General features: G+C 41.8%; 1 protein-coding gene across 5 annotated transcripts in view; it reads right to left on the bottom strand.

Moving 5' to 3' along the window:
- TBXAS1 (thromboxane A synthase 1) overlaps positions 1–20,066 on the bottom strand; it is a 239,321-nt gene extending 219,255 nt beyond the window's left edge. For 2 of the 5 annotated variants that reach the window (XM_061444970.1, XM_061444973.1), the window contains exons 1-2: positions 19,937–20,066; positions 5,961–6,150 (exon numbers count right to left, since the gene is read on the bottom strand). In XM_061444970.1, the coding sequence (XP_061300954.1) occupies positions 5,961–6,058 (98 nt within the window). In that variant the 5' untranslated portion in view covers positions 6,059–6,150; positions 19,937–20,066. Of the gene's footprint in view, positions 1–5,960; positions 6,151–8,997; positions 9,014–19,686; positions 19,820–19,936 lie in introns of those variants that run through there. The other 3 variants (XM_061444964.1, XM_061444965.1, XM_061444967.1) reach the window with 3 other exon arrangements.
- Between the last annotated feature and the right edge of the window lie 371 nt (positions 20,067–20,437).

Genomic DNA, 20,437 nt, shown 5'->3' with positions numbered 1-20,437 from the left:
CAGGATCTTATGAGATGCATGGAAAGATTTAGGGGAAAATGAAGACCACAAGGATTGAATAGGCTGGAGATTGACTACTTTACACAGGACTGTTGGAGTAAAATGCACCTTAACAAAAGCAGAAAACCCAGCAAGCACTTGAGAGCCTTCAAATAAACACCACTGGCCATGTAATCTCTAAATTAAAACAAACAAACAAACAAACAACTTGAACATAAGAGGCCTCTGAGTTTTGTAGTGAAGTGCAAGCAAGGAAAACTAAAGCTGCACAGCATTTGAGGCTGAGTTCTGTATCAGTGTAACCAAGGTGTTGTAACAGCCTCTGAGGACATCGCAGATAATTTAACTCTGAAGCTGCAAAAGTAATGATGGAAAACTGTTCTACCTGTCCCCCAAAAATAAGAGAACTTTGTTTACCTAAAAATAGCATAATCAGAGCACTAAGTGAACTTCACTGGGGATGATCAGATCTACCTTGTTTTCAGAGAAAGAAAGTATTTAGTCATTTGTGGCATGGCACTTTTCCAAATTATAATTCAGTAGCTTACTCTTCTCCTTCTCAAGCTTACCTAGAGATGCTTGATTTAGCTCAAAGATGAGGCCATATATTGCACAGCTGTGGGATTAAATTATGTTTGACACATTAGTGGGAATTCCAAATTTGCCTGATGTAAAGCTGCATGACAAAGACAATTCAGAATCTGTTAGTTTTTTCTGTCAACAGCAGTTTGCTGATGTTTCCTGTTGAGTCAGATCCTTCTAGCTTTCGTAATGGGCTGTTTGAATGAAGGGGAGAGAAGTAGAATGACTTCCACTGACATAACGGCCATTTTAGTCAAAAAAGAAACAACAGCTGGGGTTAACAGAACACGCTAAAACCGAAACTTCCTTGCCTTCTGACCCTAGAAACATGATGCAGGGTTTACTGCAAACTGAGAAGCTTACAAGGGACCATAACCTCAGCACCGAGCTCTGCGGTCAGCCACCACTGTGGGAGGGATGTACAAGACAGCCCCAAAGCACTTGCCAGTTGTGGAAATTCCCTTTCTGCCAGCAAGGGAATCGTAGAATGGTTTGGGTTGGAAAGGACCTTAAGATCATCTAATATCAACTCCCTGCCATGGACAGGAACACCTTCCACTAGATCAGGAAACAAGTATGCTTTAACACCCAACAATTAGGATGCCTCTCTGGGCCTCTCAATGATCCTGACATGAGAGCAGAGCTGTACATCTTTATGAGCATATGTTGTTGCTCCGTACCCAGGATTGTTGCCAGCCATAGCGGTCCTTGCAGCCTTGTGAATTTGATGACAGCAGTGACAGCTGGAAAAGTTAAAACCAAATGCCTGGAGCTCTAGCAATCAAACATCTTTTGTAAATATCGGTATTTTGAGAAGAAAAAAATGGTGCAAATTGTAGGTGATATCTAGTTGATAAACTGCTAAAGTAGTAATACCCGAGATCTATTTGATCTCGGTTTTGCTTAACTCAAGCTCAAATAGCAAGGTTCTGCAAAATGAAATTTTATTTGGAGACGGATTACCTCCAAACTTTCTCTTTCTGAGCCCTTTCTAAAAACCACAGACGTAAAGTAATACCAATCAAGAAACAGTATTGAAGTCACTTGTATCAAAATACTACCTGTCCTGAGATTAACTTCTGATGTGGTCTAGCACAGGTATGGCACCAACGGGTGAACTTTAATATATGCTGTCCCCCATGTCTAAGTATCTCCTGCATCTAAGTGTATGTAAAAGTTTAGGCCTAAAGCCAGAGGAAAAAAAAATACTTTCATTCTCTGTGATCACAGACTGCAAATGTCTTGAGTCAGGATTGACTTGTAATGCAATGGGTGGACAGTATCTAGATATAGGGGAACCCAAATCTCTCAATCTCTCTATACATTTCTGTAACACAAGTGATCATTAACATTACTTCAATGTAATAATGGCATCTTTCTGAATGATTTAGCTTTTCAGAAACAGGCAAGAACACCCCTAGTGTATGTTTTCCTATGTTTGAAAGCATGCAATTAGATGTGTATCTTACAAACATAAACAAACACCTCCTATCCAGCCTCCCTGTTTCTACAAAAACCCCAGGTTTGTTTAGACAAAGGGTTGATAATCCAGTTTGAACACAGGTACCTGAATGCTGTGACAGCTTCTTCATAATGCTTAAGCTTATGGTACATTACACTTTAAAGCAAGATAAACTCCGGCTTTCATTTTATCAAACATCTTCCCAGACAGCAAAAAGAAAGACACAAAGCAATGTCTGCAGCTACAACCAAGCATGGGATACCCAACTCAGTGTATGTTTGAAATGAAAATGAAAAATATGTTGCATAGATATAGTGTTGTATTTTTCAATAGAAAATATCACTGGGATTTGTAAATGTTAACCTCATTCCTCCCTTAAGTGTTTGTTTTTATTTCATGCCTGAAAAACAAAAGAGAGATCCACAGAGATGAAGTGAATAGAAACAGCAGTCCTTGCAAAGAAAGTGCTCTTAAATCAGTTTGGCTAGTAGAAATCACAGGGGATGGGAGAGACATGGACAAGAGATCCTTTTAAGAGCACTCAGTGTTGTGCTACTGATATTGCTAAACTTTATGTATTTAGCCATATTATGCCTTTTTGTGGTTGCTAAAGGAGTAATATCATCATTTATCACAGTAGTAATGAGATAGCAACAGCTGTAGAAGAATCCATGATATGAAGTGTGCAAGAAGGGACTTTGACCTACTGAAAGGAAATATTAAGGATGGGAAGGGTAGCAGACAAGTAAGTTCTTCAGGAATGGGGGACAGCACGCAGGCTTGAGCAACCTCTTAAATTAATAGTTTAATAAAAAGGCAACCGCAGGTTTGATTCTTCCCATTTCAAATCTGAAGAGACAATGTACCAAAAAGCTTCGCTGTTCTTTCTACTCCCAATGTTAAATCAACTACCTTAAAAATCCTCTCCTTAGAGCTGACTTAAGGTCATGCAGAAGAAAAACACTGAGAGATTCTAGTTGCTGAATTTTCCACCGATTTAAAAATGGCACAGTACACTACCTTCGTGTTGTACTGATGGCAACACATGAGAAATCAAAGATCTACTATTAGAGGACTTGTTACAAAGGGTTATTGATCTTCACTGTACCATGAATAACAGTCTAAAAAACATTATTAAATCATCCAAGTTTCCTCCTAAGACCCGTATCTTCTCTAGAAATTTATTTTTACTCACCTACAGCTTCTCCTCCCTTTACCAATCAACCCTTGCTTCTTCACCCCCCCACCCCATTTCATATGACCTCACCCAAAAATGTGAAGTGATTGGTCTTATCACAACTTAGCAAGATACCACCTGCCAGATGAACTGTGATAAATCACAGCTGGCCTTGCAATACACGTCACCAGTGCTGATGGATGGTGGAGCTGATGGGGAGCAGCTCAAGGCTGTCATTTAAACCACCAAGTACCCCCATCCACAAAACCCATGCAAACGAAATAGCCCAATAACATGACAATTGCCATCACCATGTTGTTATTCTAATGTTGCATTAGATCTATTGACTCTCTTCTCTACCCATAACTATCTTCTGTTTAGCTTGTAAGCCTTTTACAGCCACCAAGGTGGGCAAACTGCCTATTCTCTGTACTCACACAACAGCTGACACAATATGACCCCAATCAATCATAAGCCGCTACCATAACAAAATTTACAACAGCAAACACTCATTCCTCCCTCCCCCCCTTCTGAAAAGATACAACGGTAGCAGAAAAAAAAAAAGCTGGAAAAAGAATTTTGAAGTTATTAAAAAATGAGATGAAGGCTTAGAATGAAAAAGTCAAAGAAGTTGAAGAGTTATTACTTTATTATTACTCCTGCCATACATAAAACTTGTGTCTTCTGACTCCTAGAAGAGTCAAACAGTTGGGTATGCAACACAATAGTAATAAAAACATTCTCTAGAGTTAGGGACATGCATTTCTATTAGCAACCCTCTACATACTTCTTAAATAATTCCTAGAACCCAAGGTCTCTTCCTTCCATGAAGGAAGCTGTGAGCATGCGGTGGGTTTCACTCATTTGTTTAAACAGACAAGTAATAAACTCTCAAATAGGTTGACAACAACAACCTTGCAGATATGCTTGAAGCAATTAACCTCAGTGCATTTTACTGAAATAAGTGCATCTGAATAGCTTAGCCACCAGGGAAGCCTAACAATAGCCATAGGTGTTGCCCACATATTTCATTGCAGGTTTAAGAAACACCAGCTTCTTATTGGAAGAATGACTTATAGACACCTGTATTTAATAAGCTACTTCAAATCAACCTGTATCTGTAGGTCAACAAGACTGGCTAGTAATACCCATTAGCAGTTAAGAGTATAAAACATTTTCCCATCTAAAACTCAGTCTTCCTTTACTTGATGCCTTCACAAAACTCATCTTCAGCCAGGAAAAGGGAAACACTGAATGGGGTTTCTCTGCTGTAAGGGAATTTCCCACATCACCTCTAAATTGGACTTTTTGAAACATATGGTAGGCACTCAATTCGGCAGCTGACTGTCCTAATGCCTAATATGGTAGGCACTCAATTCAGCAGCCTGACTTGAGTCTGCAATCAGAGCTAGGTTTGTTTATGGCAAGACCAAATTCCACACTAAACTGCCACATCTTTACTTCAAGGGGAGGAACAGCCTTCTTCAAATTGAACCAGAAAATGAGGCTCTGGAGAATCACGCACCAGAATGTACCCTACATTTACACAGTGTAGTTCTATGTCTTCAGAGAACTCAGCACATCTTGGCATGTACTATGTAGAAGCACCAGGCTCTTTCAGCAGACTCACAGGTAGCCAGATTCTGCTGCATTTCTGAACTGTGGATGTGCCTCTGCCCTCACCCTCGTTCCCTTAAAAACTCCCAGATATGCACAAATGAACAGCTAAACAGCATGGCTTTACTGAAAAATCTAGTGCTGCCATTCTTTTTCCCAGTAAAATTCAAAGGAAGTAGGACTTGCATGTTTGTGGTGATTTGCTCAGATCTTAAGAAAGCAGGCTCACCCACCTATCTGATACGGAAACACACATCAAATATGGACTTGACTCTCCTTTAGTCTCTTTACACCCTCCCTTGACACAGAAGGAATTTGAACAAAGCTCAGCAGGGTCAAAGAATGAAGAAATATAGGCAGAAGTGATCTGTCATTTACACTGCTACAACAATTGTGCTAAACTCATGGAGTCATCACTATTCTCTTCAATATGAGTTTTGAGGTTTTGGCAAAGGTTCTTTTTCTACCACCATCCCTGAAACTTTTTCTTGAACACACATACAAATGAGAAAAAAAAAAAAAAACAAGCAACCCACATTGGTTGAATGAAAGGCAGGATTTGAAGAGGTATTCAAGTAAAAACAGTCCAAAAAGCACTCCAGATTGGCTAATATAATTTCTGGAACAAATGAACAGGGTGCTGGGTTTTTTTCATTTCAGTACAGCTCACTGCAATGCCTACTGTGCTAACCATTAGGGCTGCTATTATTCTGATTTGTATCCACTACTCAGTGTGGAAAGAACAAGAGAAAAACAAGTGTGCAGCATAGCACAGAGAAAAGGTCCAACAAGTACTCGGTTTCTTCCTGACCAGCACCAGTGTTCCTACCACCTACAGAAAACTACTAAGAAACCAACACTGATAAGTTCTTCATTTTGAAGACAAATTTTGTCAGTGTTTTATTGGTCAAGAAAGAGAAATTATTGCAAGAACAGAATTCTCTAAAAAGCATCATGAGTTTTGTATTTATTTCAACCTCTGCATCCAACCCAATTCTCCCTCCATGCCCCTTCTAGCCAATTTCCATTTTTCTCTTATGAATAAAAGACTATATAGATGTTGAGGGAGCTTCAGCAGGCTTTGTGTCTGATACATAGTCCATATTCACCATTATCACTTACCAATACAGCAGGACCACGAAGACTGTCAGCAAAGCCAGGGTGAGAGTTGTACTGTTCATTTCTACAGAGACAAATGCCAGGAGATCTACAGGCTCCATTTTCCTCCACTACAGCTCCAGCCTTGAGTGGTGTGGAAGGGGAAAGTCTCTGCAAGAGCTGATAAAGCCTTCCACAGCTATATGAATGACTTCTGCAACAAAACAGGAACCAAGAGAGCAAAAATACATCAAGTTAAGCACAAACTGCAGACCTTCCCAGTTCTCATCTGCTGCACACTGTGAGAGAGAACTTGAAGGTTCCCTGAATGGTAGGATGTAGCAATCTCCCCCCTCCCACTGTTGTTGACTGTCATGCCAGTAAATATTTACATACCCATGGCTTGAGACATCAGTGCTGTTGAACAGGTTTTTAGACATCAAATATAGGAAACTGGAGAAAGTGTGGGGGGAAAAAAAGAGGAGAGAGCCTGACCATGGTACAGATCATGTAAAAAGAATATAAGGACCTTTCAAGAGTCCCCTGGCATATAAACAGCGGCATTCTCTGAAGCAACAAAACCAGGCATTTCTGCAATGTAAATCTTCATTCACATTTAATCTCCAAACGGTTATACCTTCAAAGAACAGAACAAAGTAAACTTTAAATAATCACAACTCAAAGGTGGATTTGGGGGAAAACTCTTCAAATGTAACTTCTAGAACACATATATAGAAAGAAAAATGAATTAGCAGAAAAGCCCAACTGTAGTACTAATAGGTACTGCAGTACTAATAGGTACCAGGGTCCATAAGACAGCATCTGTCACACTGGTTAGTCCACACAGGCAACATTATTTGGCAGTACCATCTCAGGTTCACAAGTGCTACAGCAAATTTTTCTGGCTCAGTGCAGTGTCCCCCTTGGAGGTACCATCAACCAGCCTCCCCAGAGATACTTTGGCTACCCCTGCATTGCATTTTAACCGTCAGGGTTAACATCAGTATGGCCACATCTAATATCTCTGCATTGTGGCACAGCCAAGCTGTCTACCTCCCTTGAACAACCTGTTCATGAACAGCCAAGCTTTGACTGCAGTTCAGAAAATGGTCTGTCCTTAGTTTATGAATTCCTCAGCTTTCTTCCATATGGGTTTAAACTTAAACAGGGGAAGTTCAGGTTAATATAAGGAAGAAGTTCTTTGCTGTGAAGGTGGTGAGGCACTGGAACAGGTTGCCCAAAGAAGTGGTAAATTCCCCATTCTTGGCAGTGTTCAAGAGCAGGTTGGACAGACCTTTGGGGGACATGGTCTAGGGTAAGGCATCCCTGACCATGGCAGGGGATCCAGATGATCTTAAGGTCCTTTCCAACTGAAACCAATCTATAACTCTATGATTCTGTATTTTCCTGCCTGCCAACCTCAATCCTGTTCCAAGTGCCCGATCCAGTCCAATTAGAAAGGTCAACCAGAAAGCAAATCTTGGAGCACTTATATGAGAGAACACCACCAATCTGTTACAAACAAAGTTACCAAATGATATTATCAAAAAGATCTTCAGGATTTCATTAGCAGCAACTTGCAAGTAGATGCTCTTGCCCATGACAAAATTCCCTGAATTGTCTGGTATTATTTGTTACTCATGAAACTAGAAATACCCATATAATACGCTACAGCCTTCCCACCCATTCCAAACAACCTGTTTGAAAGTTAAGAAAATCAAAGCTATCAAAAAAAAAAAACTAGGTTTGTGAATTATATAGTAAACTTGAGAAACAGAAACTCTGCAACATCTGATTCCCATACGACACCAGATGAAGAGTGGTTTCTTCTCATATAACCCCAAGATACTAGTTTAGATTTAATGTGAAAGGCTTCTCCAATATCACTGTATTACATTTCCTGCTCTTATCAGAGAAGTTAATAATATAGGTATCAAAAAAGTGAAGTCTCTAACACAATGGAGTTTAATTTTAAGAAGATTTGGCTCTACTCTAACTGAATCACTGCTATTTTGGTTCTCTGTGCTTCACAACTGCATTAATTCCCTTCCAGCCTCAGATCCTTGCACAATAAGTAAAAGGTGTTAACCAGCTCATCAGCTCCACAGAATACCACAGTAGTCCACAGAAAACCTTGCTTATTGTATTAACAATGCTATTGCTATTCTGGGTCAATAACAGCTCTGCCAGTTTGCTGCTGCTGCCAATTTCTCCAAGAACAACCGCAACAAGATTCAAGAGCAGTGATGCAAGGAATTAATCAGCAAGCACAAGCCAATCCCAACCAGCAATAGATCCTGTGGGGCTATAAGAAAAACTATAAAAAACAAATATCCATATGCATTAAAGTCTCTTCAGAAAAACTAAACCAATCACCACAAGTGTAGAAGGTAAGAAATAATATTCCAATTTCACTGTGCTTTGATTTACTTGGCTTTTTTAATTAAAGGACATATTTTAAAGCACATAGAGGGCTATGTCCCTCCTATTAAAGTCAACAGCAAAACTCCAATCAGCAAACACAGAGTCAAGTACAGACCTCACTTATATTTTAACAAGCACTGGAGCCTTTTCCCAGTCACAATGGGAGGTAGGTGGGATGAATAATCCTTAGATGCACATCTTATGAAGAAAAATAGGCTCTCTTATCAGAATCCAGTTTTGAAGAGAACACATAAGCTCCCAACAACAACAACAACCATCCTTTTCTGTTGTTGATACTGATTTGGGCTTTTTTTCTTCTTTTTATTTTCAAGTCTTGGTACCTGTTTCTTGTTGAAGTGCTTTAACTCAGCACCTCCAGACATTAAGAAGGGTAGCACACAGCATTGATTCTAAAACTCATCTGGAGCTCTCCTCACCACAGACCCATGTGCTCACAGTTATCAACCCAGAGTTAAGGATCTCAGCTCCATCAAGAGTCACAAAAATCCGCAATGCATTGCAGAGGAAAAGGGCTCAGAGATGCAGACAGTAATGAAAACAGGCTATTTATTAGTTCCTTTACATGAGAAACACCATCCTAATCAACTAGTTATTATCACAGACATTTTTCACCAACTTCTCAGCTCTTTTTGTGGAGCCATGCTCGTCAGTTCTTTGATAATAGGTTAAGGGTTGGACTTGATGATCTTAAAGGTCTTTTCCAACCTCAACAATTACATGATTCTATAATGGTATCAGAGAACTATGAAGACAGATACAAAGTCCTCACTAACCTCATGATGGAGGAAGCCAGAGACAAGCAGAAGTGGAAAAGAGCCTTTTCCTGTTAGAATGCTGAGAGTCAGCAACGCTGTCTGTATTTGCTTCCACAAGGCTTCACTTCAGATTGCATCTACCAAGGTTCACAGCTCCTTCACGTGGTGCCATCCAAGCTCATCTCTTCTGTAGCAAGTAAAATCCACTGATCACCACCTTTTTCAACACAAACTTCAACAACAATAAATGTTCAACACAAAACTTACATTTAAGACACCCATCTCATCCTTTATTTCCCAGCACAGCCTTGGAGCTCCCCAGCAAATGGCAGACCTACCAGACAGAAGCAGTTCAATCCCAAACAGCCAGAGCTTCAGCCTACATGGGCATTCACAGGAGTAAATATTAGAAGGGGGAGTACATTATAGCATTCAGTGCCTGAGAAGTTGAATTGTTCCTCAACTGAAAGAGAAAGAAAGAAAGAAAAAAAAAACAAAAAAAACAAACCAGAACCGAGAGAACCCAGATTTCCCAGGAAGCCTTCATGATTTAAAGCTCTGACTGCTGTGACTCCAAGAATATCTTCTGTAAATGCTCTTCCAGAACAATGCGCTTCGACTTCAAAAGTAATACAAGTGGAGCAATGAGACTCAGCAATGCTTGACATACACAAGTATCATTCTAACATGAAATACAGAGCTTATTAAAAAATAGGATTACAGACCTTCTCAGTAGGCCTAAATCATGTTAAGGATTTTGACCTGTCTTCGAAGCATATCAAATGGAAAATGTAGTCTCATCTATTTCAGAGGCTAATGACTACACCTACTACACTAACCATGCACTCCTGCTAATGACCAAATTAAAATCCTCTCATGCTATTCTACCTTGTATGTATTAGGTCTGTAATAATCTAATTATGGTTGAGCCACACTCACGTTACGATAGATGAAGCAAGTCTAGAAAGATGTTTGCATTTCATAGCAGTTCATCTCTAGAAGTCTCCAGCACAGTCTTCAGATCAATGACATTCTGCTATATAGACAGCTTAGCCACAAAATACTGCAAATGAAATACAGTTAAAAAAAAAAAGTTTAATCAGAGACTACTTTATCTATAAGCTTTAACAAAGCTCATGAACAAAACTGTAAGTATATATGATATTGATTTATCTTAAAGACAAAAACTTTCTCAAAACCAAAATACATTCCTAACATTTTTAAGGTAGACCAACCAAAAAGATCAAAGGCACATTTAACAGACAGATTTTTTACATTTAAAACAATCTTAACAGCCAAAGTACCAGGAATATTAATGTATTGGAATAAAGAGATTTACAGTGGCTGCCTATGACTTCCTTATTACTATCCCTATCCAAGTATTGACCAAGCAGATTAAACAGATGATTTTGTACTCCTGCAGGATAAACTATGACAAACTACTCAACAGACAGAACACCGAAATATTGGAGTCCACTTATAAAGATCCTGCTCTGCATTCAAAATGGATGAGAGCACCATGGGCTCATGGAAGATCTTCAAACCACCTGAAATAAAATCACTCCAATGAACTGGATCTCAGAAGGCAAACAGTAACTGCGAAATGATGCCGAGGAAGCTGCTTTCACGATGCTTCCTGCTGAGAAACAGAAAGACACACTTTTATAGTTAAACTGTTTTGCCAAGTCAGAACCTGGTTATATTAACCAAAATGCTTCTCAGGAAACAGGCACCCAGGTTAAAATTCTAGGAAAGCTGAAATATTATGCAAACTTGTACTTCACTAACAAATTCAATCTTAGCTGTTTGAAAGTTATGGTACTTCAAACTCAGTCAACATCACAGGGTCTAAAAATCTCATTATGCTAACTAAATGTAGTGCTGCTGTACCAAGTCCCCTCTAAAGCAACAAGCTGTGAGATATCCTAGTTATTTCAAAGAACTCCACTTAGAAATAGCACAGATTTTGTGGTCAAAAGGAATGACAATTTTTTCTTCTTGCTGTGAGAGCTCGGAATGAGCTTCTAAAATAAAGTTACCTTTGCTAATAGTGTCATTAAGATCTTGGAGCCCCAGTGAAATTCCAGAAAAAGCAGAAATTAATGTAACATCTGCTGCCCATGGCCAGGCATTTCTAAGCAAATTGACTTTATTAAATAATCGGTAACTTGTTTATATTTCTATAGCTTGCTTTAGAAACATTGATTGATTCAAGCAATCCTATAATTTCGTTGTCCTATAAACTTGACTGGAGATAAGTAAGGATTTATGTTCACGGATCAATAGCTCCACATTGATAGCAAAAGCCAAAGAATCCTGCCTAGACTAGTCTTGCAGTTGCAGAGAGCCATATAAATGTTTGCCTTTGTAACAATATCATGGTAAGAACAAGTTATAAATTCTTCTGTGAAGCTTTTTAACACCATGAAAAATACCTGTCTGTCTTTGATCGAAAACCTACTTTAGATAGCAAAATTAAGGCTTGAATTCTCCAAACTATGTTTCAATGCTGGACCACAGGTCAAAAGAACTGTGAAGAACTTAACAGAAGCACCTTGTTCTGTATCTTAATTAACTAAACTGTGCATATCAACTTCTCTTTCATCCATTAGCTCATGGGATTGACACCAAAACATATAAAGTCTGGTCTTTTTCTTCACTATGCCAATAGGAAGATGTAGAATGCTGGTTTTCCCCAATTAAGGGGAATATTTCAAGAGCTACATGTGCTATCTCTAGCTACTACATTCCCCACCTTACCTCTCCAGTTTGCAGTTCAATAATTTTATTGAGGAATCCTTTCAATACGATACAAAGAGATTTCTTTAGAGAAAGATTACACACAACCTCCTTAAAAATGGGGCAGCCACCTCAGAGGCAATTAGCTACAGCAATCGTCATTGCACAGAGCAGTGTTATGGCTCCTGGATTGCCAGATGGAGAAACCCCAGCCAGTGCATCCTTCGAGTTGCCCTAATGGGAGAAAGGAGTTGAAGAACAAATAGAAAGGACAAAGGCAGCCAAGAAGAGGCAGATCTGACCAGGAGGCCACAGGAGCCTAGCAGCAGTCATCCATCCTGCATTCTGATTGCAAAAAGGTCAAAACAAAAGCTAGAAGAACATGGTGCTCTGTATCTCTTTCAAAAGCACCAGATTGCTAATACAGACCATCAGCAGCCTGCATATGTGCCCTGGAGGTGGGTTGCCAGGGCCAGGAAGGTGGAGAGGATGGGAGCTGAAGGCAACCCTTATGTAGAACAGCCCTCTCCAAGGGGTGCAGGCCCACTGGGCTGAATGTGGGAGGCAGGTAACATAGTCCAGAAGCACTGAAAAGGGTGAGCCAGGACCAGGAGCCATACAGTAGGTTAAGGCAGCAACTGAAGCCCCAGACATGACCTTAATGTAGCTCCTTGGCCCATGGGTAGAGTGTAGGCGAGGGGTCTCAGGTGAAGCCTGTCAGGACAATTAAGATCTATTGGTGGCCTCAAGGATATGACAGGCTCAACAAAGTGGAACAGGTAAAAAGATAATGACAGACACAGGGAAGTATGGTATTTGAAAAAATAAATTCACTAATACAACACATTTATCAGTACCCTGTCAAAACTCAACATGATGAAATGGGGAAGGCACCAAGTCTCAAAAATCTTGAACCCAAATGAGGTAAAGAAGCATTCCTCACCTGAGGCCCACCACTGCTTTGTCAAATAGCACATGCTTCCAGAATAAGCCCCATAGATGTGAATGGAGAATGTTCCCATGGGTTATAGCCTTCAGGCTGACAAGAATGGCAGAATCAGGTCCCATTTGGGAATTATGGGCAGCATCAGCTCTGCCTTTATTCTTCATCTCTTAATTGTTGAAAATTGGAGAGATTTGATGCAATTATCCCTCCAAAATTAATGAGATAGCAAAAAGAAAGAGCAAAAGAATGTTCAGTCTAATAGACAATACAAACACGCCAATCCCAGGACAGGCATTATAACTCAGGCTCTACCACCTAATCTCAGCACAGAAGAGGTGGTAAACTGGCACAAAGGGAAAAGAAAGGTCAAAATTAAGTCAGAAAATACTGTTGCCACAATAATGGGTTACATACTTCAAGAAGCCTAGAAGCTATTAGTTTATACCCACATGTAGAACAGCAATAAGACTGCAAAGGGACTCAAATTGGCAGTTCAAAGCAATCACTGAGGACCAATCCCAGTTCTTCAGCAATTCTTTAGTGGCGTCTACAAAACTTCTCTTTTAAGCTGCAGAAATATCTCTTCATAGGACACAGGAAGTTCTCCTGGAGAACACAAAGTGTGGGGTTTGGTAATGCTGCTCTGATATCTGTAGACAGGCATCACAGGGAGGTTGGTGAACTCTTGGCTCTCTTGCCTTTGAAAATGCTCCCCACGACAAATACTTCAAAATGACAGTAACTGCAGTTTGAACAGTCATGCTGGATACTTTCAGATAGCAGTAAGAACACAAAACCTGTGGGACACTGGAACACATGGAGCTGTGTCAAGAGGACATATAACACCTTCACTCTATGGGGGCAATGTAGGGACAATATAAGTACATTGAAAAGACTTATCTTCACTCATGCCCCTATCCAGGAGTTATTCATTGCTTAAATTTATGCAAAACATGATGAATGATTCTTGGTAGATCATGCCAAATATTCCCAAAGGTCTTCCTCACCTATATGAAAGGGAGCACAGGTAACTAACACAGAAATTGCAGTCCCTTATAGGCTGCAGAAGAGTACATGTAATATATGGATGGCTTTATCTAGCTCAGCCTTTTCTGCTCTCCCATTCATGGCTTTTTTCATAGAATCATAGAATAGTTAGGGTTGGAAAGGACCTTAAGATCACCTAGTTCCAATCCCCCTGCCATGGGCAGGGACACCTCACACTAAACCATATCACCCAAGGCCTCATCCAACCTGGTCTTGAGCACTGCCAGGGATGGAGCATTCACAACCTCCCTGGGCAACCTATTCCAGTGCCTCACCACCCTAACAGGAAAGAATTTCCTCCTTATATCCTATGTAAACTTTCTCTGTTTAAGTTTTAACCCGTTACCCCTTGTCCTGTCACTACAGTCTCTAATGAAGAGTCCCTCCCCAGCACCCCTATAGGCCCCCTTCAGATACTAGAAGGCTGCTATGAGGTCTCCAAGCAGCCTTCTCTTCTCCAGGCTGAACAGCCCCAACTTGCTCAGCCTGGTGCTCCAGTCCCCTGATCATCCTCGAGGCCCTTCTCTGGACTTGTTCCAACAGTTCCATGTCCTTTTTATGTTGAGGACACCAGAACTGCACACAATATTCCAGGTGAGGTCTCACGAGAGCAGAGTAGAGGGGCAGGATCACCTCCTTCGACCTGCTGGTCACGCTCCTTTTGATGCAGCCCTGGATAGGGTTGGCTTTCTGGGCTGCGAGCACACACTGAAGCTGGCTCATGTTCATTTTCTCATCGACCAGCACCCCCAAGTCCTTCTCCTCAGGGCTGCTCTGAATCTCTTCTCTGCCCAACCTGTAGCTGTGCCTGGGATTGCTCCGACCCAGGTGTAGGACCTTGCACTTGGCATGGTTAAACCTCATGAGGTTGGCATCAGCCCACCTCACAAGCATGTCAAGGTCCCTCTGGATGGCATTCCTTCCCTCCAGCGTATCAACCGAACCACACAGCTTGGTGTCATCGGCAAACTTCTGAGGGCGCACTCAATCCCACCGTCCATTTTTGCTGCAGTCCTTTCTGCTGACCACTTGTACGCTAAGTCGGCAAATCAGAAATCCCTTCAGCTCTCCCATTCTCAGCAGATATGTCATACCACAGACATGCATAACCGGTGAGGGGGCAGAAAAAAGCAGGAAAAAACAAATTTATACAATCACAAAACCAGCATTTCCAAATTTCAAGTTCTTACTGCAAGTCTTGGCTTAGTTCAGGTTTTTGCTAAACTGCTAGTTCTTCATTTGTGCAATTGTGACAAATACAGATTTTACTGTGGGTTAAGATAGTCAAGTACTCAAAGCAAGGAAAAAAATATCTTGCAAATCCATGAAACTCAAAGGATTAGGGCTAAAATACTAATTAAACTGTTTTAATTGCTCAATTAAAAAAAAATGCATGTTTTTCTTGCAGCCTCATGAATCTGAGAATAAATTTGTGATTTCTGCATGCTTGAGGTTAGCCATACTTTCAAAAGGGCATGAACCCAATAAGTTGGCCTCCTAGCCATGGGAAGAGAGGTTAAGTGGAACACTAAATAATGTGACATATGAGTTGAAACAGCAAGAACTTAGAAGATTTCAACCCTGCTGACACTTGTTTGAACTTTTTTTCTTGGACTGAACCATAGGTGGGATCTAAGCGTAAGGTTCACACTGAGTCTGGCCTCCTGTCCCCTTACTACATTGTGCTGCCTTCTACCAAGTGGCAGATAAGCACAACTTTAGACTGTGGCTGGGATAGTGCAAAATGAAGTGTGTATTCTTTTCAGTTTCATTGAAATACAAAAATCAAGAAGTAATCCCTGTGTCCTGGTGTCAGATACCATGGAACAAAACTTTCAGCCATCATACTTTGTTGTTTTACTTGCTGCTGATCAGAGCTACAGTTTGTGGAAAAACATGGCTTCACGACAATCTGAGAGGATGGCTTTGTACTCACCAGAGAGCCAAATAAAGTCTTCAAGCTCCCAGAACCTTGGGGGTGGGGGGAGGAGTTTAAACAATTCTTAGAAGTTGCTTTCTACTCGTAACATGCTGCTGCTTTCTTTACTTTCATACAATTAAGTGCCACAAGCTCAAGTGAGCAGTTGCAATGATAAATCAGCTCTAGTATGTGCATAGCCAGCAGCTCTGGCAACAGGCCACTTTTAGCTTCAGCTCCTCCTCCTCACCATCCCTTTTAAACTATTCATCTCATCTCAGAACACCACTACCTGCAGTCACTTCCCCCTCACCCATCTCTGATGCTTACACTCATACAGCAACTGAACCGGCATGATGGGATCTCTGACCCACACGGAGTCCTACATCCATCAACAAAATTTTAAACTAGGTGCATGGAAGAGATGCAGCTTAGAGAGCCAGACCTGTTGGACAGGTACCCTCATGTATAGGGTGCTTTCTCCTTCAGAGTCTCTGCTCTGTGGCAGTTCAGGTTAACTAGAGAAGCCAGCAACTACCCAGATGTACGGAGCTAGGACTACTTCAGACAGCTCAGGGACAGTGGGATGTTATGGTGAACTGTAATTCATTTACTTTATATTCATAAGCAAATTGACACATACATGCAAGATGCCAGGTGGAGTAAACTGACTGGAAATGGAAAAGATGGGTTTCAGATGGACATAGGTTTATACAAGACCTGAATCCAAGGGAGAAACAGCAGAAACACCACTGGACAGGACAAAAGCTTTGCCATACATACACTAAAATACAGTTTCTTGCAGTCCTCTTTACCTTGTTTTCCCTGTAGAGCAGTGATACAGTGAATGAGGGAAGTGGGGGCTGAGAGTGGCCTCTGCAAATGAGCACAAGTATTTTAATGGTGTAGAAGATAATGGCATTTTTATAAGTGTGGTGCAGGTATATGAATTCCATCCCTGTGTGATGCTCTCAGGTCTCTGGATGGAGAGCACCAACTCCAAGGGTAAAACACTGTTTTTCTCTTAGCATATGTAACTCCAATTAACCTTATTGGAGCATTGTGGGTACACTGAGAAGATTACAGTCCTTAATGTGCAGTTACAGCTGTACTGTAAATGCAACATTACATGCTTTCTATTATGGTTCAAGACCGCTACGCCCTTCAAAACTGCTACAAACCTCAGAAAACAGGGGTTTATAATGGAAATGCTGAAACACTCAACTCTAAAAGCCCCGGCAGAGAGGAAATATAGCTATAAATTCAGCTTCTGTTTTCCAGCATATACATTGACAAGGTATGAACAATATATATTTCTACACTTAGAACAGAGAGATGTATACATTGCTCTGGGTAATCTTTGCTGTAAAAGCAGAGGATGGAAAGAGCTCAAAGTGGAAAGAGCAACCTTTTGTCTTGTCTTACAGAGTTAGTGCAATTGCAATAATGACAAAAAACAGCAACTGAAATTTGCCTGCTCGTTGGGGTTGGATTCTGAATGCACTTTTTCAAAAAGGATGGGTTATGTTTCTACAGTCAGCACGAAAAGGACAACACCTGCCCCCATATCCCTTCAGCCTCCTTTTCTCAAAAAAAAAAGGAAAACAATTGGCTGTTTAGATATGGTTCAAATGACATTGCAAATCAATACACTATCCACTGTAAAAATGCATAGTTTCTATATATCCTCTGTAGGTTCCCTTCGATATATAATGTAGTTCCTAGCTCCTTAACGCTGCCAAGGAGCAAAATTTGGACTAGCAATTATTAGACTTGCTAACATAAAAAGACCCCAGTCTCTTTGGCAAGAGAAAGATGGGCAGGCAACTACAGTATCATTAGGCCTACGACATTTGGGAATTTCTTCAGATATTAATAGCAACGGCAGAGGTGGGTCAATATAATCCCATTAGCCACATCACGTTGTTTGACTTCTGTTATCTATGAGGAAAGGAAAACAAAACCAACACAACTGCTTTCTGGGAAGTATGCTGAGGCTGGATAAACATGAAAACCCATGCCTGTTTCAGACACTGCAGCCTGACTGGCAGATGGGGAAAGGTGGAGTAGGGAGGTCCATGCCTTTTGCTGGCACTGCCAGGAGGGAGAGGAGAGGGGCACCCACCACTGCTGCTGCACACATGGGGCTCAGCGCAACAGGAGGTCCCACGACCACCATCCTCCTCCTCAGGCACCTGCTCTGCCCCAGGGTTTTGGTGGCATCCCCAGGCATGCTGCTGCTTTTGAGATGCCAGTCCTGCAGTGGCTCCCATCACCTGGGTTAAGTTGGCACATGTGGTGTCAGCTTGCAAGGTAATATCCAAAACACAGCAAGCCTGCATGCAGATACAGTTCCTGGTTTTTATATTAGTGATGCTCACATGTTGGAAAGTTTCTTGAACGTGCAGGGAATGCTTTCAGGTTCATACGCCCCCACAAATTACTTTCTATTACATACATACTAGCAGCACCATTTGTAACGTAAACAGTGAAAGAATCAGATACACCAGAAGCCTATGAGGTATGTGGAAAACTTCATGTGAAAAGCAGCCCATGAGCCCTCCCCATTACAGCTGCTGGATTTTTTAAGGTAATGAATTAGCTAGCAAAACGTTTAGCACTTCTCACCATCATCTCTAACGTTTGCTATAGCATTCTTATGGTAGATGTGAATCCCCTCCTTGTGGGTAACTATTTGAGGCCACTGTGTTTAACTTTTCTGCATGCTTCATTCATGAAGAACACCCACTCACTAGCTTTCTGCTTCCGCCTTTCGATACAGTAGCAGCCCTGGTACCCACTGTGTGCAAAGCCAACACACCCAAAAGCCATACCTCCATGTTGACCCAGAGGCATCGAGTCTCTGCGCAGGAAGGGAACTGCCTCATTGTCAAGACCTGTTCAGCACTTGGCAGCAACTGCAGACATTAACAACAAAGCCATTTTACTGCCATTTTACTACCATTAAAGGACAACACAATCGCCAGTGGAACTGAGAACTGCTTCCGCTTCTTTTGGGTGAGGCTTTTACTAGGACTGACTCCTAGTAGGTTTTTGCTTCTTCCTTTTTCATTTAAAAAGGGTCTTGCATTGTTAGCCTTAACTAAAATCTCACACTCTTCTCCTCCGGCCTTCAGTGTGCACACTGCTTGCTGTCCCATCCCAGAAGCAGCAGCTGAGAAACAGCGTCACTGGCCATCAGTGCTGCACACAGCAAATCTGCGGTCTTCAGCGTAATTAGTAAACTATTTGTAGGAAAGGACCATCAGGCTATAACTATGTCACTGAACCCACTCCTTATTCATTGGGGATCACCATCAGATGCACATTCAGCCCTGGGAGGCCTGCAGAGCATCCTTGTACAAAGTACTTCCTAAAACTCTCTGGCAAGTTTACACTCAGGTGTAATGGCAAGGCTGGAATCACTTCCTAGGCACCTGCTTGTCAGAGGATCACAGCCAAATGTTCAGGAGTGTTTCGCCTGACCTGTGAAGCACACAAAGCTGTTTCTCCTCCCTGCACTATCCTGACCACTGCTCCGTTTTATTAAGCAGCAGGATGAAACTGAAGTATTTCCAGGGATTTTCACTGTAGTGATCTGCGCAGCCTGAGACTTTCAGTTGCCTTCAGTTCAGCAAACAGCAGAACACTGCAATAAGGAAAATATGTAGGCAAAGGCTTCTGCAGCCACTTATGCAAAACTTGTATTTGGCTGTTTCTCTTTTCTAAGACCTTAGAAGTCAACTTAAAAGAAAAAAAAATAAATAAAAAGCAAGCTTAAATTCAGCAAGAAGCTGGATCTTATAAGACTTTTTTTTCAATAGAGATTTGCAGTCCCTACAAGCAGTGTGATTCCCTCCCCCACCTTCTAAGATTGAATGATCATTTATTCCCACTAACCTTTACGCAAGAGCCAACAGCCACACTTCTACCCACAGCTGCAAGGGGGAACGACATCCCTACACAGCCAGTCCCACGTGCTAATGCCGCAGACAGCATCCCAGTGACTTGCCCAGCAACGTGCCACGGGAACGTTGAACACGGCAACACCTCCCAGCCAAAAGCATTGGGCGAGGAGGACCGGGGGAGGAAGAGGATTTAGAGCCCCCCTCTTTTGCCAACTCCAGAGCAAATCCGAGGAGATGCCTACCTTTACATTCCCCCTATGCCTCCTTCACCGGTTCCTGGTCGGGCTGCCAGAAGGCAGCTGCGCTGCAACAGCCCGAGGGGAGGGGTGCGGAGTGGAACCATAGCTGCTCCCACGGGACAGACAGGTGCCTGGATAGCCGCTCTCGGGCCGGCAGCGAGGGACGGCCAGGCGGACTACAACCCCCAGAACCCCCATTGCCTCCCTCACTTCCCTTCCCCCACTGCCCCGCGCTAGGCATGCTGGGGGTTGTAGTCCTGCCGGGGCTGCACCAACGCTCACACACACCCCCGCCGCTGCCCCCGCTGACATGCCGTGGCTGGAAAAGGAGGATTTGCATGGTTGCAAAGGAAACAATAGTTCTGAAACCTATTAGATAACTTAAAAGAAAAAAACACCCTCTATACATTTGCTTGTATAAAAAAATCGAAACTCGGCAAATATTTTTGCTTACAGTAAGAGGAAAAAAGGGAAGATAGAGTACTTGTGCTCTTTATTCTGCTG

This window comes from Pezoporus flaviventris, unplaced genomic scaffold (genome assembly GCF_033815535.1).
Source record: "Pezoporus flaviventris isolate CSIRO_AGI_PZ_B2104156 unplaced genomic scaffold, CSIRO_AGI_Pfla_v1 ptg000002l, whole genome shotgun sequence".
NCBI lineage: Eukaryota > Metazoa > Chordata > Aves > Psittaciformes > Psittacidae > Pezoporus > Pezoporus flaviventris.
This window is presented reverse-complemented; position numbering and strand designations above follow the sequence as displayed.